Source organism: Megalobrama amblycephala, linkage group LG1 (genome assembly GCF_018812025.1).
Source record: "Megalobrama amblycephala isolate DHTTF-2021 linkage group LG1, ASM1881202v1, whole genome shotgun sequence".
NCBI classification, from domain to species: Eukaryota; Metazoa; Chordata; class Actinopteri; order Cypriniformes; family Xenocyprididae; genus Megalobrama; species Megalobrama amblycephala.
The window spans coordinates 42,053,698-42,079,875 of NC_063044.1; the positions used below are offsets into that span (position 1 = coordinate 42,053,698).

Below are 26,178 nucleotides of genomic sequence, written 5' to 3' on the forward strand. Positions count from 1 at the left end.
GCTGATACCAGACTGAATGAAAAGAGCATTGGCATGCAGTTTTGTCTTAACTGAGCAAGGCGGGAGATCCTGTGTTAGTAAGCGCTAAAGCTACAAGAGAGAGAAGACATAATAAAGAAAGGCAAGAGTAAAACACTGGCACAATACACAGAATAAGAGGACACAAGGAAGATGAGGGCCAAATAAGTACCTTGGCTTCTAAAGATTTATTAAAGACACCAGAAAGATAAACATTCATGTTAAGAGGCATAACAATGTTCCTCACCATCGTCTTCACTTCGATCACCGGGGAACTCCACTGACTCTGCCAAAGAGATCAGGGATGTGCGCCTTGAGGAGGCTCCAGAGGCCAGGCTGGGCGGCCTGCTGCCTGGAAGCCGGTTAACCCAGTGTTCACATAAAGATGAGCTGGTGGAGCCTGAGACAGTTGCACAAATCCAAAAATAAGGATCTTCATTTACAGGGCCATGTTTTGCACTGTTGTAAAATTGTATTTGTCCTTCGAAAAACATGTTATTCAAACATTCTTGACTCCGCTCACTCTCTGACCCTTAGAATTAAATGGGCTGTTTTGATACTGTACTTTTCATATGGTGTAATTGGCCAACCAATTTAATAACCACTGTTGATCATCAGGGTTGTTAATAGTGTTATCAAAAGTACTGACTTGGTACTGAAGTCGATACTTTTGACAACACTATTAACAACCCTGATGAAATTTTAAAAATGTGATGATACCAGCATTTCCCTTTAAGAATTCGGATTCTTAAATACCTCTGATTGGCCATTGTGTTCATGCACTCAATGTATTGTATATGTCTCTGATTGGCTTTTAAAAAAAACGTTGTAAACAGACATCTTTGACACTCTTCAATGAGCACTTACACAGATACACATGGAAGCATTTGAAAGCAGGCATCTATCAACGGATCTATCTAACAGTGGATATATTAGGGATCCGCTGATAGACGCCCACTTTCAAACACTCCTGTTTGTATCTGTGCAAGCGCGTTGTTTAGAGTGTCAAAGATGGCGATTTACAATATGTCTCTGAAGTGTTGATCATTGTAGCTAATCACAGACATATACGTTGAGCGTGTGAACACAATGGCCAATCAGTGTGTTTTTCCCCAAACCAGTTAAGGGCTTAGATTAGGGGTTAGTATTTGTTTTAACATAATGTAGGCAATTAGGACTGTGATTGACATGATCAGTTAAATCTTTATAATTGGCTGCAGGGAGGGGCTTGTGTATAACTATTAACTTGCATTTAACAGCAGTGCTGTTTTAAAAAAAATAAAAAAGCACCATAAAAGTAAGTCATACAACTTATAATAATTTAATTTTTAGGGTTCCACAAAGTGGAAATGAAACTGAGAAAACTATGACAGAATTTTCATTTTTGGGTGAATTACGTAATGTGAATTCTGTAATGTGCTCATGGCTCCGATGTCAATATTATGATGATTTTGAATGACCCATTTTTGCAACTTCATCTCCATAAATGAGCTGGAGGCCCTTCAATGCAAGATATATGTCTAGACAAGACATCAAACTCTTTTAATACCTTTAATTTTTAATTCTCCAGGACAGAATCTCTACTAAACGCTCATCAAAGAGTGTCATACTAATATGAAGAAGTTTCACTGGGCTGGAAAAAGAGGGTCACTTGGTTCACATGCCAGAACCTTCACAAGCCTTCTAAATGAAGACAAATGAATCAGCAAACTGTGTCAACCCAAAACTCAACAAGGAACAGGAGTCACCTGCAACAGAGCTGTTTGCTGACCAGGAGGGAATAGTTGTCCTCCTTTGATAGAACAGAATGTATGCAGTCTGCTGACAGACATCCTCATCAGCTATAGGCTGAACCTCACTGTCATCAAAGCAATACCACTGCCCATCAATGGAGTTCTTACAATACGCTGTTAAGAGTAAAAAACAGGGAATGAAATATCAAATCCACCAATCAAGAATGTAATACAACACTATTTTGAAGTAAATGCTAGCACAGAAGTTTCTAGTACTCTAAGGCGTTACCTGTGTAATGCCCCCCATGCATGTTTCCATGATGGTTACACACAGCATATAGGTCATAAAGGTAGTCGTCTGGGTTTCGGCCAAGTCCGTAAGGTCGTCTCCATGGTGACCAGTGGGAGGGTAAGCTCCAGCTGCTCTGGCTTCTCTTCACCACGTGGGGTGCCATATCCATGCCAATCAAAGGAAATCTCACCATGTTTTGCATCTTAACCCTCCTATCCCCTTCCTTGAAGACACAAAGCCCACATATTAGTAAGCAGGCAGTCATTTAGCACACACCTTTATCCAAAGATTTTGAATAGGAATGTTAACACAGCTCTGTCCTGGTAGATATTCACGATCACTAATGGATCCCACCCTTGTGGGGTTCGAACCTTTAAGTTACTAGTCAAACCTTTACAACAGGCCACTCTACCACACATTTGCACTGGTAAAGCACCATTTGCGCAGGTGATGTGATTTGATTAGTACAGCACCTGTCTAAACCTCTTGAGGTGCAGTATGAGAACATCAGGCAGGGTCCACAGGCTGAGTTTGATCCGACCCTGTTGGAGCTGCCTGCAATGGGGGCAGCGCCAGGCATCATCTGGGGCCAACTGGAAGGCATACAGGAAGAAGACAAGCAAAATCAGTCAGAGAGGTTTTACATTTTACGAATCTGGCTGTTTCTTCATTTTTCTTAAAGCACGGCCAGTTCCTATCCCTTCCTTAACTGCCCAAGGCCAGCTCTAGCTAACCACAGTGTATATTTATACGCTATGTGGACCCAAAAAACTAGCAATTTTAAAACAGCACTGACAGCAGAAATAGAGTAACCTTAACATATGTGTCCACAAAGGCAGCTCTAGAGAAGTGGAAAATAAAGAGGTGTGATAACTATTTTAAAGAGATAGTTCACCCAACAATCAAAGTTCTGTCATCATTTACTCTCCCTCATATCGATCAAAACCCATGCGACTTTCTTTCTTCCAAGAACACAAAAGAAGAGTTTTAGCAGAATATCTGAGCTGCTATTTTCCATTCGAGGAAAGTGGATGGGGGCTGTCAAGCTCCAAAAATGATATGAAAACATCATAAACTGCCTCTTGTTAAAGAACAAACAGAAACTTAGTGTGTTCACACTTGGCAAGTTTGGTTCAATTAAAATGAATTCTGGTGCATTTGGTCTGTTAGTGTGGTTCATTTGAATAAGTGTGAATGCTGCCATCAAATCCTTGGTGCGCACCAAACAAGTGCTTCCAAAGGATGTGGTTTGACTGAAATATGAATTCAACATCAGAACTGCTGTCTCCTTGCAGCAGATCTTCGTTTGGTGCGCAACAGAGGAATTCCTGGCACTGTTTTGACTCCTTTACACATTTTATAAGCCTTTCACGAGTTCTCACCATCCTATGTACGCACATACAATAGCTGAATTTTCACTGTCGGGCCTAAAGCGGGTGTGCTAGTGCTGGCTAGGGCCAGGTGCAATTCCACTGTCACTTCCAGGGCATGATTGGGCCTCGACAGAGCTTCCTCAGGGCCAACGGCCAGGGTTTTTTGGCCCACTGAATACCTTGGTCCAAAGTAGGCCATCTCGGGCTTGAGTAGTGGTTACGAACAAAGGCGGAGTTTGGAGTCTGGAGATGGCAGCACCGCAGATGGTTTCATATACCAGCAAACATCAGCCTTAAAGACTTTTAAAACCATTTCAGCTCAAAACTCACTTTCAGACAGCACTGAGTTTGAAAAAACTTCTGTTTGTGATCCAATGTTGATTCTGATCACCATAAAAGGTAAAAATATTTATATGCGATGCAAAAGACTATGGGCACTAACCATAAAGCATAATAAACATGGTAAATACGACGGCTTGAAGAAATCAGACAAATTATATAGGCTATCACAATCGTATATTTATTTTATCTGTCAGTAGGTCTCATCTCTTTATACCGGACTGTCTGATATCTATATTTAGCTCAGCATGTGTCATAAAATAAAGCAACTCCAGTTTTTTGGGAGCTTCCTCTGTTTCTCTGACTGAAAATATAACTCTATTGGGACTGTCACTGGAGAGTGCGCTAAATCTTCTCAGGTTGGTGGAAAATTTGTAGAAATGATCATTCTTTCTATATGTGATGTAAACATACTGTCCTGTGACTACAAATAAACAGAAACAGAAGTGACTGAACACGAGTCCTCTTCTTTTGTGAAACAACGTAAATACCACTATATTTCTGTGTGAATAATGTGCAATCTTGAGAAATTAATTCATTATGATCACTTATTATTATAAAACTGGTAAAACATCAATGCTTGGGTTTTAAATCCTTAAGTAAAATACAAACAAATGGCCGCTTTTATCATGTTCATTTTGTGATCTCACTAGTTTCCAGTGATTCCTTTCTGATTAGTTTTCTGATAAACTTCCATTTGTTGGTGAAATAATGAGTTTGTGTGACGTTGTTCCAGAGAAGCGCGTTATGCACAGAGCATTGTTTTGGATGTTCAGCAAGTTCCATTGCAAAATACATGTCATTAAAGCCGCTTTTTTGTTTAGTATCTTTAGGTTCTGTCTTAAAAATGACAGTGTGAACAAGGACTAAATGTATTATTTTCTTTTTTGGGCCAAAGCAAAAGAACCAAGAGAACCGAACTACAAGTGCTTAAAAGTTGTTATTCAATGAAAATATTGTTGGACAGCCATGGCCCCTTGTCACTTGTCCCTGTCGGGCCAGTGTGAGCCAGGGCTAACAACGTGCCGGGCAGGGCCAATAGCCTTGAATCTCAAGCACCGAGGTCAAAATCAAGTTGTATTTCTATTATCTGGCCAGTAGCCCCACAGTGATACCCTAAAACCCTCCCTTAACACGCTTGGTCCTGGCACGCACTAACACTCGCTTTTGGCCCGACAGTGGAAACACTGCTATTGTATGGAGTACTTTGGTCATTTCTCCTTTTGAGTTCCACAGTAGAAAGGCATGAGTTTGGAAGACATGATGGTGAGTACACAATGACAGAATTTTTTACTTTTGCATAAACTATCCCTTTACGAGGGTAAGGACTTTTACCTGCTCCTCTTTGGTGTAGAGCTGGAAGCACTGAGCGAGGGTGCAGGCCTGCGGCTGATGGTGCTGCTCTCTGTGCAGATACACACTCTCAGCATCAGGGATGTACTCTTCCTCAGTGTGTCCAAACAAACTGCGGGAATCAGAACATACACTGGAGACAAATCTCTAACCAGACCAGTCAAGCATGTCTGCTATCCTATGACTTCAACATATTTATTTTGTCTCTGCAAGATATTTTTTTCTCGACACTTGTATCACTTCTTGACTGAAGTATCAAACTTCAAAAAACATTTAAAATGATCCTTTTTTTCTAGCATCATAGAATATTCTTATAGATGAGGTATTATAGCCATACATTTTCCTGTGGAATTGATCTCACACTACCAACAGGTAGCATACAGTGGCCATAGAAGGAACATTGCATTAAATAAATAAATAAACTAACCTAAAGTTGCAACCTTACCGACTACTTTTGAGATTTTTTTTTTAATTTAATGCAGGGATTCCCAAACTTTTCTGTCAGCTGAACCCCTTTGACCTAAAATATTTGCCCCCTTGAGATTTTAAGATAATATTTCAATAATTTAACAACACATTTGCATGTTGATGGTTCTCCGATGATGGTTAATGATGACATGACATGTAGGCTTGCTGTTGATAGTGCTACCGGTGTTGCATGGTGTTCGGCCATACACCGATTACATTACTTGGCCAGTGCGACACCGTCTTCACTGTCGTTTAGCTTATTTATTGAAATAAAAACCAGTTCAGTTGGACAATGGATGCTACAATAATAAACTGACAGCGTCAGAGTCGCAGCACAGTGCAGCAGGAGTCAGATTTCACTGACGAGACGATGGCGGGAGATCTGACAGATCCTGAGCATCACTGACAAATATATTTTCTTGTTAAATGAGCAGTCTGTACCGCCGCTCCCTATACACAGAGTACACGTGATCGAAGGCATTCAAAAGCAGCTCCCTCACAAACCTCCACGGGGTTGACGAATCCTAGTTTGGGAAACCCTTATCTAATGCAATGACATTCATTAATTTTTAAGTGTGGTTTAATTGTCCAAATATCTTGGGGGGGTCCACTACATAAAAAAAAATACAGACTAGTATTAATTATGGCTTAGTTTTACTTACTATTCCTTGGTCTCTTTGTCCCACTCCACTACAATCTTAACATGAGGAGGTCCTCCTGGTCCACAGGATTTATATGCTCTACATAGTTGAGATTGAGGAAAAACATGTTTACCAACATTATTTAGAGAGAAAAAAAAAAAGGTTGAAAATGTCTCACAAAGTGAGTTCTTTTTCTCAGACCGAGAATGAACATTTCTGAGCAAATGTTGGGTGTCACCATTTTAGCTTGCCTGTAAAGAAATTTAGTTAATTGCCCTGTTTCAATTGCCACCATTCTCTCTGTTGCCACAAACACAATGTAAAAATACAAAATATGTTTACAGTATCTATTAAATTAGTGATATAATGACACAGATTATATAACCCATGAAGATTTGTTGTTCTTCAGAATGCATTTTGATTATTTTAAATGCTAACATCTGTAAGATGTTATGTATATCTATAATGTATGTGTCACAAATATTTAGAACATGTTAAATAAGCCAAACAGCTGCTGGAGTTTTTGAACGGCAGTAATTACATGCTAAAGCAATGAGCGCTAGCTTTGCCACTCAAGTGCCTGTCCAAGCCAAACATCCCCAAGTCAGATATTACTATAATATTAGTGAAAAGTAATAATATTAGTAAAACTATCCTTTTAACAGATGTTTCAGTGTCCAAAATGAAGAAGTCTTGTTTCATTTAGTTTTATTACATTAGTTAAATCTAATGATCACACTGCCTGCACACTAAAGCAGTTATAATAAACTCTTCATCTATGCTCATTAAAACATCTAGACTAATGTAATGCCTTTGGAGGGTTGTGTAGTTAATGCCGCTGTAATAAAAGTACGGAGTATTTGCTCGCTGCACATGTAGCCCGTGGAAAAACTGTTTATGTGCACCAATGGTGAAACAATGTACGTCTTTCAAACCAGTCAGTTGGACACCTGGAATTTAAGACCACACAACATGCTCTTAACCCAGTAGTCATGCATAACAAACCTTTCCACAGTGGGGTGACATAGTGGCTGCTCCTCTTGTGGCAACAGATATGTGATTCCAACCACTCCAACCACACGCAGACTAAAAGGTCCAACCTAAAATAATCAAATCCACTTTATTAGTGCAAGTTGTAAAGAAAAAGTCATATTTATTTGTACTGATCCCACCAGACTAACATTAATTGCTACAAATAAATAGCTGTATTTAAACACCTGTAGAAGTACAGCAAGAAGAAGTATCACTGACCTGAATGTAAACCCCTGGCCTTAGTAGGTGACGCATTTTCTCCAAAATTTCTTTCTGTAAGACATCCCATGTCACACTGCGTTCTAGATACAGTACGAATGGAAGACCGAACCTGCAACAAACGGAAAATACTGCTTCGATTTGTGATACCTTACTGTGTGGAGGTTTTTCTGTAAACTGTATGGAACTTCATGAGAGAAAGACAATAATCAGGGTGTCTGAATGTTTTCGGTTGCTGCTTTTACCTCCGTCCTTGATGGCCAGTGCAGGCTCTGTTGCAAATCAGCAGAATCATTTTCTCACATCCAGTGTTTTTGTTGGGTGAAGCTGGATTCATTGCACCCTGCATGAAAGACGGTGTTCGGCTGCTCTCTGCTCCGTATTTCAAATTGTTCTGATTCAAATTTGCAAGAAGGCTCCCTGGAAATTGTTAAAAATGTTACTTACATAATTTAAAACAAGATAAAACCAGCAGGAAGAGATATTAGCTAAGTCAGTTCTTATGTTTTCAAAGACAAAGGACTATGTTTAGCTTATTATCAGTTATGTTTCAATAAAGGCTGATTGGTTATGATTAGGATTATTTGACATGACTATACATCTAGTTTTTCTTAAGCCCAAAGTATTCTTCTGTTTTTACGCATACACTCGGGTATGCGTACAGTGCGCGTGACTTAAATATTGTCATCGGCATGGACCATTTTTTCTAACCGCACATACTCTTTATGCTCAACTAACACATTTGCAGTGATTTTTTTTGCATCATTTAGTTGGTTCAAACTATCAGACTAACTTTTGACTGGTAAAAAACACTGGTCCAGCCTGTTTAATCACAGCTGAAAAAAAACTGAGACGAAACAACAACAAACTTTTGGAGATGCGACAACAATAAACGACAACGTTGATGAGTGCTTGTATAAAGGGGCTAAGAGATACACACAAAAGTACAAAGATATTTTCATCAGTAATAATTTCTGGAGAGAAATAGCGCAGACCAACACTGGATAAAGATGGAAATGTCTAGTACGCATGCATTAACCACCTGTATTTGCGCTTACTACGAGTGTTTGCGTCAAAACTGACGTATACTTTGGGCTTTAACCAAAGTGCAATGCATGGAAAAAGTACCTCTTTTAGAGCGAATGTTTTCTAATCTAAAAGTCTCAGGAGTTTCAAAAGCAAAGATTGAGTCACTTTCTTGAATGATATCAAGATCGTCGTCATCGTCACAAAAGGACCGGTGGAAACCGTCGTAATACATTTCAGTCAGGACAAACTGCACAGACATAAGAGAGACGGATGTTCAGAAGTGGTTTACACTCAACATCTCAGTAATACAAAGCAAACAAACAGGAAACGGCTTTGGTTGATGACATTATATGGGAAGACGAACACACAAACAGCAATTACTCCATCAGTAACCCTCCATCAGTGCCCACAGCTCTATATTAATGGAGAATCAATATTGTATTCAGGGAAACAGTAAAGATCTTTAAACTAAGACTTGAAGTCGATGCAAAAAAACATGTCGGTACTGTGCAAAAAAACCTGTGGAAACTGCACCTGGTCTGGTGGGATCTTGGTCTCACGTGATACGGCCTCTCTCAGTCTGGACACAGTGCTGTTGAGTGGTACGGCCACACCAATCCTCATGCAGTGAGAGTACTTGCCTTGATAAACCACCGTCACATACAGAGGCCTGCAGGATGCCAATAAATCAACAAATTAATCCAAAAGCAACTTATAGTGCACAGAGACAGCCACCCTGGAGCAACCAAGGGCACAATAATGAAAGTTCATGGATAACACTACGAAAAGTTCAAACCTACAGCCTTTTGGTAATCAACCCAGATCTTTAACCATTAGTCAACATCACCACATACACCAAACTCAAGGGGTCCGTACACTCCCAAATGAAAATTCTGCAATCATTTACTTGTATTGTTTAAAATCTACAAGACTTTCCTTCTTACAAATGCAAATGAAGATATTTTAATGAAACCCCAGAGCTTTCTGTTCTCCACACAACCAAAACTTTCAATGCTTCAAAAAGTTCATGAAGACAGAGTAATCCATAGGAATCATCGCCTGACATGCAATAACGAACTTCACTGGTTCTTGCGCATCAAGCAAGCACTTTTGAGTTTACCATATTTGATGAGCTTATGTATGTGGGTTGATCAACGTTAATAATGTGAATAAAAGCCTAAATTGATGTTCATCATATAAAGCAGGGATGAGCAAACTTGGTCCTGGAGGGCCACACCTGCACAATCTAATCAATGTCTTCAGGATTGCTAGAGGGCTCAGGGGCAGACTGGCCATCTGGGGCTGGTTGCACCAGTTGTACGTAAAAAAAAGTTGGGTGTAAGCTCTACGCTGGACTTAGTTACATCCAGCTTTCTGATGAATATTTACACCTGTTGCACCATCTAAAACTACGACTAGGCGCAGATACGCTTAGCGTAGACCAGTGGTTTCCAAACTGGGGTACGCGTACCCCTGGGGGTACGTGAGGTGACAAGAAGGGGTATGCGAAAATGCTGAGTAGTTCATTTAATTTTACCTTAAAATAATATTAAAACCGAACATGCATTTCTAACTGCCAAAATGTCGTAAATTAAGTACATTTAATCAAATTACCTCATCATTTGCAGTCAAAAATGACTGTATCCACACAAGCTGAATGCATATGATAGAACGCGTGCAGTCTGCTGCCTTAAATCACGCCAAATTATTGCCGTTCTCAACAATGCACCTTTGTAAAAGTGGGGATTTAGCACTTACTCGCATGAAGAACAAATATAGACACAGATAGTGGATTAATTTTGATTTAAGACTCAAACTTTCTCCGATACAAAAGCATACCTTGTGAGTTCTTGTATTTAATGATAATGAGCAAGAATGCAATTGTTCCCAAATATCCACATGACTGCAAATAATGCGTGACATTATTATACAACAGGTCAAAAAACAAAACGTACATTTTAAACACAGTACTGTCAGTATTTACTCTATTTTGCAGTGAAATAATAGTTCTAACGAAAACCACAGCAGAAATACAAAACACGTCTGTTTCACGAACAATTCAGCGGCTTTGAACAAATCGTGAGAGTCAATGAGTCAATGATTCATTCACAGCCACTTGCTTCGTTACTGAATGAATGACTCAATGACTCACTCATAAAAACAGTGACTTGCTGCCACCTACTGGCAGTTTTAGTTAAATATTTTTTTAAGTTTTACTTAGTTTTACCATCACTGCATATTTCTCTATTTAACATTGTTTATTTAAAACATTATTTATTTTATAAAGTTATACATAAAGGTAAAAATATGCACTGGAAAATCAATTTAGGGGGCAAATATTGTCCCTTAATGGAAAAGGTGTGACTGCAGTCTAAGTGGAAGAGAGGGGGTACGCAGAAGGATGGTAATCCCTTCAGGGGGTACTCCAAGCTAAAAAGTTTGGGAACCACTGGCGTAGACAATGCACACACACACTGGCATGTTCTAAAGCACTGTTAGTTGAGACGCCGTTCACGTTACTATGGTTATCAATTTGAATATATTGGCTCCAATGAATAGATGAAAAATGACTGCTGAGCTGAAAAATAAATTAGATTGTGAAAAAAGAAAAATTATTGAGCTATTCAGTAAGTATATGCAACCTGCTGAAATGAAACCTTTCAATAAGTGATCTGTCTCCATATATATCTCATGGATTGGTCTGATCTCTCATTACTCTTTCACAGCAGAAAGCCCGCTGATCGTGTAGCCTGTATACCAGACGCGCCATTGTCTCAACGTTTTTATATTTATCTTTATTTTCACCATGGAAACAAGTCAAGACTTCTCACTTTACAGCTACCTTTTACGCCCAGATGGTGCAACAGGTATTAATTCTACGCAGGACTTAAAACGCATTTTACGTTAAGCTTAGTCTTACGACCGGGGGTACGTCCAGCTGGTGCAACCGGCCCCTGGAGTACCAGGAGTTTTCCTGGTAGGCCACTGGACAATGTGGGCCGGCCTGCTGCAATGTAAATATATATGAAGAATGGATTATAGTAAATTTTAAGTGGGCGCTGCCCACTTGAGGCAAAAACTCTAATCTGTTTAGCATGTTCAGTCTGTCTAAAAGCACTCAACAATGTCAAAATGTTTGAGATATCAAATCGAAGGAGACGGGATTTACTGTACACAGAACCTGAGCAGTGCGGCACTTTTGTTTGAAGAATGCAAGCAGAGGTAAGGTTAGCAGCTGAACATGGCAAGACATTATATACAGCAATATTTGCTTACTGTTTACAATAAACAACAACAAAAAAAAAAACGTTAAATGACAGACTTCATTTCCAGAGATGCAAACTACTGACCTTTTTGAATTTTTCATATTTTAATGCCATTTACATTATTCGTCACACAATGCACAAAGAAACATTAACGTAGCAGTTTTCAGCATATCAGATAAGAGTGAATGTTTGTGTAGCCTATCTGTTGTCAGGCTTCTTCAGTAATTGCATCATTTGAAAATTATTCATAAAACTCAAAATATTATTCTCAAACTTGCACTAAAACATGGTAAAACCAGCAACTTTCATATTCAAGTAGCCTATGTCCTGTGTTAGTAAAGTGTTTAAAAATAAAAATATAATTTGCCAATTAGTTCACATGCATTATTTTACACAATGGCGATCAAAAGTTTGAAATAAGACTTCTTTAATGTTTTTAAAAAAAGAGGAAGGCTGAATTTATTTGATCACATTATAAAATATTAATACAATTTCAAATATCTGTTTTCTATGTGAATTTATTGTAAACTGTAATGTATTCCTGTGATCAAAGCTGCATTTTCAGCATCATTACTCCAGTCCTCAGTCACATGATCCTTCAGAAATCATTCTAATAGGCTGTATTTTTCATAAACATAAGAATGTTTACACTCTTTCCCACAATTGGACCTCTATTGCGTGCTCCTGAAAGGACAAATAGAAAGACACCACAAAACATTCCACATTCTGCACTACATTCTAAGTCTTATTGACCATACCAGAGCATTGTTATATATGGATGGTAGGTATTGAACTTTAGTGATATTAAACTTCCCTGTATGGAAAAGAGATTTTACATTTTTTCAAAATTATTTACTATTTGCCATGTGCACCAGCCAGGAAAGATATTATAAAGAAGTATGCCAGTCATTAATAATGTTAATGATAAGCATTTCAATAATAATAAAAAAAGCATTTATATTTTTATGTTAGTAAAAAAATATAGCTCTGTGCATAAATGAGCTGGTGGGTTTTATGGTGAGGTGTGTTGCAGACCGGGTGTGATGAGCCGCTTTGTGCCAGAAGCTTTAAAGTTTTGGTGGAATGAACATTCAATGGAGGGACACAAATCTCTCTGATTTCATTAAAAAAAAAAAAAAAAAAAAAAAAAAAAAAAAAACTTAATTTTCCCATTAATCATCTTTTTAAATAGTAATGCCTTACCTGAAAGCATCTTCTCCAATTTAATTTATGTGAGGATGTATATTAAAAAAAAAAAAAAAAAAAAACCAGCAGATACACCTTAACGCACTACTACAGTTTTTTTAATCGCATTCAGCAGCCTGTAAGGTCTGAAAGCATTTAGCACTGCTTTAATGATGCTTGATCACCTCTCCAAATGCATTAGTAAGCAAACTCATCTCTGAAGAGGAAAAGCAGTGCGCAGTGGCCCCAAAAGACAAACCCTTACTGGCTAAATCAACAACTCCTCATTAATATCTGCCCATGTGAAGTGGCATATCAAGGAAGGGCAGGGAATAAATGGCCTATGAAATAATACACCGAGATAACAGCAATTGCGAAGCATGGATAAACAGAATTAAGGAGAGGGCAAATTAAATCTACTCTCACAGACTGTGATGACCAGGGCAGCTATAAGTCACCGCTTAAGTTGCACATCGTTGAGCCTCCAGACGAAATTTCCTCTTTCTCGGATCAGTCATTCTTCATGCTGACAGAGCATAAGCTCCAAATCTACTCTTTCTTTGCACTAATGTTTTTCAGAGTGGAGAGATGCCGACAGTGCAGAAAGCCACTGTGGGTGGACGGGTCAAAATATACCACCCCACCCCCCCCGATGCCTCTTTATGAAGTTGAACTTCTTGGATTAGGGATGATATAAAGTCACCGGCAGGGTTTTACACAATAATGATGTGGAAGTAAAACCTGCCCAGCTATTCTACTCTCCCTGGGACTATTATTCACTGGTTCATCATCTCTGATGTACAATGAGGGGCAGGTGTGCTGTAAATCACTGTCTGTCTTCTAATAGTACGACTTCTTTAAATGATTAATGTGTACTAATAAATTCAGCTTCTTAAAAATGCCTCTGGATTAAACCAAGTGCTCTCCTTGATCAACCACTACACTGGCTATTTAAAAATAACATCACAGCACCGCAGGAGAGAAGCAGAACAGGATGATAACATGAAGGGAAATTTATATTTAGCACCTAAATCAAAGAAAAAATAGCAACTTCAGAAATATTGTATTTTATGAAGGAATATTTTGAGTAAAAGAAATTTAAGCTCTGTCAAAACAGACATCTATGACATATCTGTGACATACTGCCGGTTTCCACAGAAAGTCAAAAAGTCAAAGTTCACTCAAAAAAATGATTCTAGCTGCTTGTTCAGTTTATTTAAATAAAATAAGCTGAACCAACACAAATCTTTAGTTTTTTACTTAATTGGCATTTGCACTCAATTGTATTATGTTAAATGAAATTAAATTTGCAAAATGTTAGGTTAACCTAAACCATTTGTGTTGGGACGACATGAATCATTTATGTTGCATTGATTGAAACTGGGCAGTGGATTTCTAGTTCCCAGCATGCTTTGCGTAGGGAAAGATCAGGACAGTAAATGATGAACTTAAGTGCTGTTTAATGTGTTTTTAGTAAAGGGAAATACCTTTTAAAGTTTGATGTTCAGTTATATTTGACATTTAAAAGAGTTTGTTATGTCGATTTTTTTTGAGGTTACCATTATGCTGAAGTGTAGACCTTGTGGTTAGGCTATGGGTGGCTGCATGAAATAAATCTATGTTGTTCTCAACAAGCTTTAACTGTGCTAAAGCCAGTGATGAGAAGTTCTTTACCTGATCATTACTTGCATGCTATAAATGTTACTTAGCATATGAAAAAGTGATATTTTAGTTTAGTTTTTATAGAAATATAAATAAATTAGTTTGAGGACCAGCACATAATTTACACAGTCTACATATGGTCATCAGCTTTATCCCTCTCAATGGTCATGAAACATGTATGTCTGTGTACAACAGCTATTCACAACCTAAGCACAAGCGCACATCTTCACCATGATGGTAACAAAAAATGTTTTATATATATACGCTACAAACTCTTTTAAATGTTCAAAATAACTAAACATTAAACACTTAAACACTAACAGGTCTTTCCATTTCCTTAAAAGTGCAGAAAACTTGAGCAACACTGCACAAGGGCACCAGTCTGAATTGCAATAGCACTGGTTGGATCAACAAGAATGAATTATGTTCAGGAAACATTCACAGAATATGTCAAATGAAACTGGTGTGATCTCATTCAATTAGCATGAATTTTACTCATCAGTACAATTAACCTATCTTAAGTTCAAATAAATCAGTTCAACTGTGTGGAAATAGGTGTCATAATTGAATTAAGTTAGACCAACAAGTTATTTTTTTGAGTGTTTAAAGGGGTGGTTGAATGCGATTTCACTTTTTAAACTTTAGTTAGTGTGTAATGTTGCTGCTTGAGCATAAACAGTATCTGCAAAGTTACAGTGCTGAAAGTTTAATGCAAACGGAGATATTGTCTTTTAAAGTTATGGCAGTTTATTGCCTACAAAAACGACCGGTTTGGACTACAACAAGCTTCTTCCCGGGTTGGTGACATCATAAACCAGGGGTCATCAACTATATTTGTCCAAGGGCCAGAATTTTTCACTGCAGACACTGTAAGGGCCAGATACTCGTAATATAAAATAAAATTTGAATTGTATCCTAATATGTTATTATTTGATATACTAATTCGAATTCCAAATTTATGTTATTTTTTACATATTACCTACTGCAGCAAGCCACCAGGGGGCGATAGCGATATTTTAGGCTTCATATTCGTGAGGCTGTCAAGCTGTCCATCACTGTCACGCAATTGTGCGAAAATCCCAGGCAAGGAAAATTTTGACATTTGTGAAAAAATGAGCACGTGAAACAATAAAAGATGTTCAATGAGAGAACGCGTTTATCGTCATTCTTGACTGAAGGCAGGCTATGGCACAAGCTACTTTTCAGAAGGCTTTTTTTTTCGTTAGATTTAAAAATAAAAAACGGTTCTCATTCCCCCTTGAATAAGGCCGGCGACACACTGGCTGCGTGAGCGTCTCACCTGCGTGGCGTGTCCGTTTTTTTTTCGGCTCCCATATTTAACAGGTTGGAGTTTGCACACTGAGACGCGCGTCTCAGGCGCGCTCGAGCCACGCAGAAAACGCGTGCATGCTAGAAATAGAACCGACGCGTGTTCCAGCAACGGGAGTGTTCTCTGGCTAGAGCGCAGAACAGTGGAGTTTGTATGGACCTAAGTGCATGTCTGAACTTGTGTTTTGTTGCTTTGACATTGTGTAAAATAGAATAATAGAAACAAAATGTATTAGCATTTTTACCCGTTATTATCAATCTAAATTGATCTCGTTTTTAATTTAACTTAATTTCGTTTTTCTTTATTTAAATTTCGTTTTTTCTTTATATAAATTTCGTTTTTCTTTATTTAAATTTCGTTTTTTCTTTATTTAAATTTCGTTTTTTCTTTATTTAAATTTCGTTTTTCTTTATTTAAATCTACCCTTACTGTGCCAATTTGTTAGTCAGAAAAATATTAGACTACCTTAAAAGTATTGCTTAATTTAACAGACCTGTGTGTGCGTTTTATATCACTAGTGCAGTGTCCGTTCTCGGAGCATAAGCCCTGCCCGCGTGAGGTGCGCCGCTTCCCGCTGTCTCGCGTGTCCATCTATATTGCACCAAATTCGACACTGCACTCCCTTGTGAAGTCGATTGGATGAACGGTTCTCGAAATAATATAAATGCAAACGGACATACAGACACAGATTCCTGCCTTTATTAGAGAGAAAAATATGTTCAGCCCCTCTCTCCGAAGCTTCGAATAGTCGATGTTCATCAAAAATGGTATTCGGACAAGCCCTAAACTTTTTCCTCTTACAAGGCTATTCCTGATTTCATTATTATTCTGGGGGCCGGATGGAAATCTCTGGCGGGCCGGATTTGGCCCGCGGGCCGCCAGTTGACGTTGCATGTCATAAACCCTGCAAAACACGCCCCGGGAACACACAACAAAGTGGGCGAGGCCATGTCATGCAGCATAATGGAAGCGGAAGAGTTGTGTACACCGGGCGCGAGCGGCGCGACGCGTCAAAATATAATATAACACATTATAATATGTCATATTTTCTACACTAGATGCGGTGCTGAAGACAACTTCCAGAATCTACACAAGTTCAATGCTGGATTTGCACAAAGACTATTACTGAAAGATGGAGCAGTTCCCACTTTAAAAGCAGAATCTGCTGTTTATTGGCTTCAAACTGTAAGTACGTTTTATTGTTTGTACATGTCTTTTAAATGTATAGTTCTGTTGCTATTTTTTGGTTGCATCAAGGACATAAACAAAGAGCAACTCGTTTTTGCTTCGCTAGCCAGTTAGCTAAATTCTATTGCATACTTCAACAAACTTCTATGTTCATAGACAAACAGATGTTCATGCTATAAATTAAACGCAACCTTTACAAAAATGCTACTACTCAGTCATGTATTCGGCTACAGTAAAGCTTTAATCAGGATAAAACTGTATATTGAAAGCTAACAAACAGCAGTGACAGCATCTAAACATTTTGACACAAATACTAAATGAAATACCATTCTTAAACGTCCTTTAAAAGCCGCGATTGCTGTTCATCTGGGTCTGATTCGGGCTCAATTTGATACAGCAATATAATCAAATTGAGCATACAATATAACCGAAGCCGGTAACAAATGGTAAGGGGCGTGGCGTTTCCGGACGCTTCAGCGAATCACGATGGCTCTCGATTACACTGGGCCAGCTAACCAATCTGAGCACATTGCGTATTTCGGAGGGAGTGGCTTCATAGAAGCAGGAAGTCAAATGAGCCGTTCATATGACAGTGGAAACAGAGGTGCAGAATAAAGCTAAAATATATGAAAAATACAGCGTTTTCAAAAAAACGAAGCATTAAGACATGTTAAACTGCACCCCAAAAACACAATCAAGCCTAGAAAAAAAACACTGAACCACCCCTTTAACTTGTCCCTCAGTGAAAACAAAGGGAGAATGCCTACACTGTAATATGCTTACAATGAAAAGCTATGAAGCAAGTGTTGTTATTGTTAACTAAAATTAAAACAAAATAAAAATTGTTTTTGTTAATAAAAAAAAAAAAAAAAAAATAATAATAATAATAATAATAATAATAATAATAATAATAATAATATATATATATATATATATATATATATATATATATATATATATATATATATATATATATATATATATATATATATATATATATATATATAAAAAATTACAAATGTAAATGAAAGCTAGAAACATTGCATTGGCAACTAACAGAAATATGTTTTAGTTGAAGCACTAAAATGTCTAAAACTAAAATGAACATATATTAAAGCTAAATGACAATAAAATTACTAAAATTTAACTAAAATGAATAGGAAACTGAAATATAAAAAATAATGCCTTAAAGGTGCTACAGAGGATCTTTTCGTTGACTGAGAAACCAAAGACTGTTAGTGAGTTTTTGAAATGAGCGAATGCCTTTCGAGGGAACGCCTCCCAAAACTCGTGCACGAGTACTGGAACACGAGTGTTTACCACCGGCATTCGCTGTGTCGTGTTAGTGTATTCATTATGTCGGACTCACCGCAGGTAACTCATAATCTGCAGTTGTTACTCCTGACAAAAACATTGTGTGGAAAGTTACTGGAGCACGCAGCCGCGCACGTCTCTCACAAGGAACGTCATGGCAGTGATTGACAAGCCAGAGGGCCAATTGTTTATGCGATGATCACGTAAACGATTGGCTGATGTTTTTAAGGCCCTACCTCGTGCACAGATCATGTATATTAATATTATTACTTTCAGTGCACCTAATAAATAGTCTTTTATCAGTTAGTAAAGACAGTTTCAAGTAATATTGCAAAAATGTATAAAACAAAACAATGTATAAAAAAAAAATCTGTAGCACCTTTAAAACAAATATTTGAAAAACACATTCCGTGTCAAATCAAATGATTTCGGAAACTTCCCCCGCTCAAATTTTTGATTTTGTTAATATTTTTTCTGTACAAAAGACAAATCTAAATAGTGTCACAGATGTATATTTACTGATTAGTCCACTATTTTGTAGAGAGGGGCCAAAAAAATATTAGTAAAACCTGTTGACTTTAGCAATCTTTGTTTCATTATATGCCAACAGTGACAGTTCAAAAATGATGGGAAAAAGCACTTCTTGTGTTTTTTGCCTCAAGTTTGCATGCCTTTTGAATTTATATTATACAAGGATATGTAACAGTCCATAAAACACTATTTGACATGGAACAAACTTCACTCACTTGAATATCAGCTTATAAAGTAACTTTTAAAAGTCCTTTAACACAAATATGAGATGAGATGAAAAAAAAGATTATATACTTCTAACAAATAAATATTAAAGGTGATAGAGAGGATTTTTAATATGTCCAAAGACTGTTACAGTCCATGCGTAAACCCCCTCCTTCACACTATTTTAAAGGAACGCCTCCCAAAACGCATGACATGGTTTACCACCGGCATTCGCTGTTATTAAAACATTTTACGACTCTAAAACTCACTTGCTCAACATAATATTGTTTCCTGCTCTGAAGCAGATTTTATACTTTCAAGAATTTGAACAAGACTGTAATGCAGACTGAACGCAACTGGCTCTGACTGGACGCGTTTGAGCGCGATCAGTCATAAGTATCAATTTACATTCATAATCGGCCTTACAATCGTTAAGCCGCGCACACACTTAGTGGATTCATTATGTCGGACTCACCGCAGGTAACTCATAATCTGCAGTTGTTACTCCTGTCTCCTGACAAAAACATTGCATGCGGCGCATGTAGAGTGTGGAAAGTTGAGCGCGCGGCCGCGCGTCTCTCACAAGGAATGTCATGGCAGGGATTGACAAGCCAGAGGGCCAAACGTTTACGCGATGATTGCGTAAATGATTGGCTGATGTTTTTAAGGCCCTACCTCGTGCACAGATGATGTATATTAATATTATTCCTTTCAGTGCACCTAATAAATAGTCTTTTATCAGTTAGTAAAGACTTTCAAGACGTTTCAAGTAATATTGCAAAAATGTATAAAACAAAACATCCTCTTTACCACCTTTAAGCAGCACAAGTGATTTCAGCATTGATGACAATAATAAATGTTTCTTGAGGATCAAATCATCATATTAGAATGATTTCTGAAGGATCACGTGACACTGAAGACTGGAGTAATGATGCTGGAAATTCAGGTTTGCCATCACAGGAATAAATTACATTTTAAAATATATTAACAGAAAAAAAGTTATTTAAAATTGTAATGTTACAGCTTTGGTGAACATAAGAGAATTCTTTCAAAATCATCTTTTAATCAGTTGTTTATCCATTTATATAGATACCACAGAGCAGCAACATGTTTCATGGTTGGTGAGGATATATTGTGGGCTGTGATACACATACACCCCAAAGTTTCCAGAGTTAAATGAAGCCATTAGTTGTATCTAAATGTAATCTGAAAGTCCATAGCAGACTAAATTAACAACATCATTACAACAGTCATGAAATCGAATGCTTCATCTAAACTTCGCAGACGCGTCAGGACATATTTCTTCATATTCATCCTACCCCTGATGATCAGTCACATCATTAATAAAGACACAACGTAGGTCAATCTGTCTTTATGTCCTCACTACAGATGAAGCATGTTGCCATCATCAAAACACAGAGCAAGGGATTTAAATCAGAGTCTCTCTGACATGAGTGCTTACCGTGTGTGAGGTAATGGAATCGGGAGGGAGATGCAAAGAAAAGGATCAAAAGTGTTGCTCTGTTTTTGACAGTGGGGACAGGTAAGCGAAGATCTGGAATCAACAGAGGTCACAGTGAGTGATTTCAATTAAGGCAAATATATAAAATTAAGTACAGCTGACAGACAGACATGAATGATCATACCTGTACTGAGCTTGAAACAGCTCTTGGACAAATGAGCCGGCTGAAAGAGGAGGTGAAGGTCCCTCTAATGCTCCATCATCTTCCTCAATAGGTGGCTATGGTGACAAACATGAGAATATTCACAATACTAATACCAGTAACTCAAGACAAACAGGAGGAAAGAAGGTCAACTATTGAATATGCATAATAGATTTGCATATGATGCAACAAACATTTACCACACCAATAACTGAAATGCATATAAAATGTGTTGTGTACAGAGCAGGCAGCAACAATAACACAGTGTCCACACAGCATGGGTTTTCCGGGAATATGGTTATGAGTCCTGAACATGTACGTGTGTTATAGAATGCAGTTGTCACTCCCGTAAATAACCATACGGCGAACATAACTGTATTAAGGACTAAAATACAGGACTGACAACTAGGGATGGGACAAAATATCGATATGGCGATATATCGTCGTCCTTCTCTGTGCGACATGAGAATCCTATCGCTGCGCCAAATAACGATATTTTAATTTAACAAAATAAAGCACTATAAATAGATATTTCTGCTCAAAGCGTCACTACTTCAAGGTGGCGCTCAACACATGAATGAGGGAAACGTGAACATAAGTTAAGCAGCCTAAGAAAAAGAGGTTATTAACAGGATGGCGGACAGCAGTGTGAGTAAAATAGATGCCCCAGCCACGTTTAAGTTCAAAGTCTTGACGCAATTTTATACCATTGATGTGACAAACGTAGACATCTTTGGCGTTCTTCAAACGATATACACAGTAGCGTTTGAAAGCATATTAGGGATCCGCTGATAGACGCCTGCTTTCAAACGCCCGTGTACATCTGTGTAAGCGCTCGGTGAAGAACGTCAAAAGGGTCTGTTTGCATCTGGTCACTATATGCATTTTCTCTGATCGGATAGCCATCCGATCGTGAAAAGACTAGGTGTGAATGCCCTCCGAAACGCATTTGAGACAGATTTAAATCAGATCGCTCAAACCACTTCAGGAGATGGTCTGGGACGCATTCCAGTCAAAGCTGTCTATGTATCAGTCTAAGGCCGTGTGTCCACCAGAGTGTTTTTTCCAGCAGCTAGCGTACTTTTTCAATTGTTTTCAATGGGAGCGCTGCATTTTTTAAACGCCAGGAGCGTAACGAGGCGCTGAGCGTCTTTTTCACGCTCAAGCGCTGAGAGCTCTGCGTTTTTTACTGGTCGCCTCGAGTTGAAAAATGTTCAACTTTGAGTAAAATGCTGCGCTCATCACTGTCACTTTTCAGACAGCCGTCCAATCAGAGTAGAGGAGGGGCGGGACAAATACAACACCGACCAACTGTCACAACATTCTTGCTGTACAGCGACATCAACAAGCAGAGAACGGAACAAATGGATGAGAAATTAATATTGCTGCTCTCCGAAAATACATAGCAAAGTAATTTCACATTGTGTCAACATTTTAAGTCTGAAACAGATTACCTGCAAAATCAGTTATAAGTAACAGTGACGTGTATAATCCGTATCATAGCAACAAAGCGTCTCAACGGAAAAAAACGCTGCGCTGCAGAAGCGCTCTCAAGCGCTCACAGATAGGCGTTTTAAGCAGAGCGCCAGCTGAAAACGCTTCGGTGGACACACGGCCTAAATGCATCTGGTTTCTGAAACTATATGTAAATTTTACTCCTCCCAAAAACACTAAAACTGAAACATGTGAGAGTCAGATATGACAACACTACTGCATCACGCATCGCCGCAGATCTGTTCAGCAAGCTGATGCACAAACTGACGCATATGAAACTGAAATCAAGTCGCAGACGCATAACACACAATTATCTTCATTAAAAGTAACGAGACCTTGTTGTCGCTCTCTCCTATTGTGTTCTTTGATTTTGAAATTAGCTGATGATCAATAAAATGCACCTCATATATCTTGCTTTTTAGTGGCGTGAACTCCATTAAATCTACATATATCGTGGGAACTGAAGATCGGAATTATCCCTTTTGCGGATAAAGAGAGAAAACCTGCACTTAACCTTTTCACTTGCATTTTGTTTTCATATTAAGACCGATACCGCGATGTATCATTATAGGATTGTATAACAATATACCGATTATCGCAGAATCGTGATATTATCATTGTCGTGAGCCATTTATCGTGAGGTACCCTCCGATTCCCACCCCTACTGACAACCGTTTTCGGCAGCACTGTGAACGTGGCCTATATAATAATTCAGATAAAACTTGTGAACACATAATCATCACAAGGAATAATGTGTCGAAGTAAATTCTCCAAATATTCCTGAACATAAACTAATTTTTACAGGACAGCTTTTTGCATGTTGCACATACACTACCGTTCAAAAGTTTGGGGTCAGTAACATTTTTTTTTAAAGAAAAAAAAATAAATACTATTATTCAGCAAGGACACATTAAATTAATCAAAAATGACAGTTAAAAATATGATATTTATAATGTTACAAAAGATTTCTATTTCATATAAATGCTGTTCTTTAGAACTTCCCATTCATCAAAGAATCCTGAAAAAGTATCACAGGTTATAAAATAATATTAGGCAGCACAACTGTTTTAGAATGTATTAGAATGATTTCTGAAGGATCATGTGACACTGAAGACTGGAGTAGTAATGATACTGAAAATTCAGCTTGGATCACAGAAATACATTAGCCTACATTTTTTAATATATTCAAATAGAAAACAGTTATTTTAAATAAATATTTCATTATATTACTGTTTTTACTGTATTTTGATCAAATAAATGTAGACTTAAGGGACTTCTTTCAAAAACATTAAAGTTTTACCAACCCCAAACTTTTGTATGGAAGTGTATCTGCCTTTAAACAATCCAAAATGATTTATTTCTACTGTATGTTACTGAAACTTTGAAAAGAGAATCCCTTCTCCCCCTGAGGGATAAGGGATGAGTTAAAATAATTTTCTATGCTAAATCAACATAATGCCAAAAAAAACTTTTTTCTTGGGTATTGACCCAAGAACATTCGTTAAAAATTCAGAATTAACATGTTAGACCAGAAAACATCGGTAACTTAATATCTACACAACCTAAGTGCACAGAAGAACTGCTGTCAAACGTCAGGATAAAGTTTCATATGATTATGCTGCACCATAAAGGAAGAGTTTGAGTAAATAAATAAACCCCCAAGACAGTGTAAGTGATTAATAATCTGACAGGCTGACAATCTTTTATAAGTTTAAGATTCCAGCTAAGCATCTGGCTCTCCAGGGCAGTGTAGTCAGTCGGCCAGGAAACTGTCAGCCTCATGCTCCTTGGCACAAACTCTAGGAAACCACAACGTACATCTAAATCAATCGGACAAGCTGAATGACCTCATGCGAGGATGCAAGTGGCTGACCCTGACCAGGACACCACAAGCTGTAAAAAGAAACCAAACGATCCCTCCTCCAAACAGGCCATAGGATGTGACTTAATGTCCGATGTATTTGATATAGAGCAGAATTTAAATCCCCTAAACTCTTTTGCCCTGATCTTTGTCAGACTGATGTCTGATTTGAGACTCCTAGCTGCCATTCCAGGGGAAAATGGCTCTATAAATCCAGTCACGTTTGGCTCTTATCCTGTTCTGCTATTTAAACGATTGAAATCTCAAGCTTTTATTGTCCTGTCAATATAAACCCCATCCTGTGCAAACTTTGTAAACAACAAGAGTGGTTAACAGTCTCCAAATTAAGCTGAGCTTAAGGCTGTGTCCACGAAAGTGTTTTTTCCCGAGGCTAGCCTATTTTTCCAATTGTTTTCAATGGGAGTGCCGCGTTTTTAAAAATCCAGCAGCATGACGAGGCGCTTAGCGTCTATTTCACACTGAGTTCTGAGCACTGTATGTTTTTTCTTTTTTTACCGCTCACCGAAAGTTGAAGAATGTTCAACTTTTACCTGGCTGTCTAATCACAATGGAGGAAGGGCGGGACAAATGCCACACCGACCAACCACCACATCCTGCTTGTACAATGGTAACAGACGACAACTAGCATAATAATGGAACTAGGGCTGCACGATTAATTGCAATTAACCCAAAACCACGCTTAAACCGTTTGAATCAGTGCGATTATGAAATCGCGATTTTTTTTTTATGCACAGCTTGTCAGTGAATCACGTTTCTGTGACCAGTAGTAAATGCTGCTTCATCTGAAAGCACTGCGAGTTTGAGCCGCTTATAACGTGCATTTGAAAAAACAACACGTGTCAAACATCTTTCCAAACGTGAGAAGCATTTATGAACCTCTGGTCCAACAAAAGACAACATTTAATAACATGTTTTTACTTCAAACTAACTTCATAATGTCAGTTGAGTGTTTGAAAACACCCTTCTGTGAGATGATGTGCTTCTCACACAGAATAAGACACAACATATTATTTCATAGTATTCTATACAGTGATAAAGGCTACGTGTCGATTAGCATTGCATTATAAATATTACTTATTATCATGAAATACCCAAGAAGGCTTGAAGTCGTCAGATAAACCATATATTGTCGTAGTCGTGTGTTTATTAGTCATGTTTAATCAAAGAGCGTCAATCTTTTGTTTATTCAGCTACAGTGATAGTGTGAATCCCATAAGGATTTTTCTGGAATGACGTGTGTTATCTTTCTTCTGCGGGGCATATTTGAAGTTGAGAGCGCCCTTTGGCTTTCAGATGGAGCAGCATTTAGCCATACTTCTCTGACAAGCTGTGCATTTATTTAAAAAAAAAAAAAAAAAAAAAAGGCAAAGCGCAGCCAATTGCCAAATCGCATGGGGTTTATTTTCAATTAATCGTGCAGCCCTGAACGGAACAAAATAATTTAAAACAGAAATAAGCTATCTGTGAAATGAGATACTAGTAACACTCCTGTGGATATTCTGTATCATAACAAGCAAAGTGTCTCAACAGAGAGAGAAAAAAGAAAAAAAAACACTGCGCTGCCAAAGCGCTCTCAAGCGCCCACAGCTAAAACAGTTTTCAGCTGGCTAAAAACGCTTTGGTGGACACACGGCTTAAGAGGAGAAAGTACAACATCCTTAGACTAGGTAGCTATGCACCAGCAAAACATTCAGTCATTTCACTATGATATCAGCCATACCTTTATAGAGCCTCTAATGGTAGGGTGTACTAGATGGTTGAGGTCTTCATGGACACGGTCCAGTAGCCAGAGAAGGAACTCCTGGGCGTCGTGCTGTGCATTTCCTCGGTACTGCATGGCACTCTTGGCCACAGCATTCTACCAAAACACACACAGAGTGTTAGTCAAGTTTGGATCAAGAAGACATGAATGTTTCTAAACTCTAGGAGCAAGATCAGATATGGAAAACTTACAGTCAGTG

At 38.1% G+C, this 26,178-nt stretch overlaps 1 protein-coding gene across 2 annotated transcripts in view; it reads right to left on the bottom strand.

Moving 5' to 3' along the window:
* The window catches only part of usp31 (ubiquitin specific peptidase 31), a 37,129-nt gene that overhangs the window by 4,321 nt on the left and 6,630 nt on the right, over positions 1 to 26,178 (bottom strand). The window contains exons 2-16 of one of the 2 annotated variants that reach the window (XM_048193477.1): positions 25,938 to 26,075; positions 20,824 to 20,918; positions 20,640 to 20,732; positions 9,032 to 9,167; positions 8,597 to 8,744; positions 7,714 to 7,888; positions 7,469 to 7,580; positions 7,223 to 7,317; positions 6,239 to 6,316; positions 5,091 to 5,220; positions 2,517 to 2,636; positions 2,041 to 2,266; positions 1,767 to 1,925; positions 266 to 418; positions 52 to 90 (exon numbers count right to left, since the gene is read on the bottom strand). In XM_048193477.1, the coding sequence (XP_048049434.1) occupies positions 52 to 90; positions 266 to 418; positions 1,767 to 1,925; positions 2,041 to 2,266; positions 2,517 to 2,636; positions 5,091 to 5,220; positions 6,239 to 6,316; positions 7,223 to 7,317; positions 7,469 to 7,580; positions 7,714 to 7,888; positions 8,597 to 8,744; positions 9,032 to 9,167; positions 20,640 to 20,732; positions 20,824 to 20,918; positions 25,938 to 26,075 (1,897 nt within the window). The remainder of the gene's footprint in view (positions 1 to 51; positions 91 to 265; positions 419 to 1,766; positions 1,926 to 2,040; positions 2,267 to 2,516; positions 2,637 to 5,090; positions 5,221 to 6,238; positions 6,317 to 7,222; positions 7,318 to 7,468; positions 7,581 to 7,713; positions 7,889 to 8,596; positions 8,745 to 9,031; positions 9,168 to 20,639; positions 20,733 to 20,823; positions 20,919 to 25,937; positions 26,076 to 26,178) is intronic. The other variant, XM_048193487.1, reaches the window with a different exon arrangement.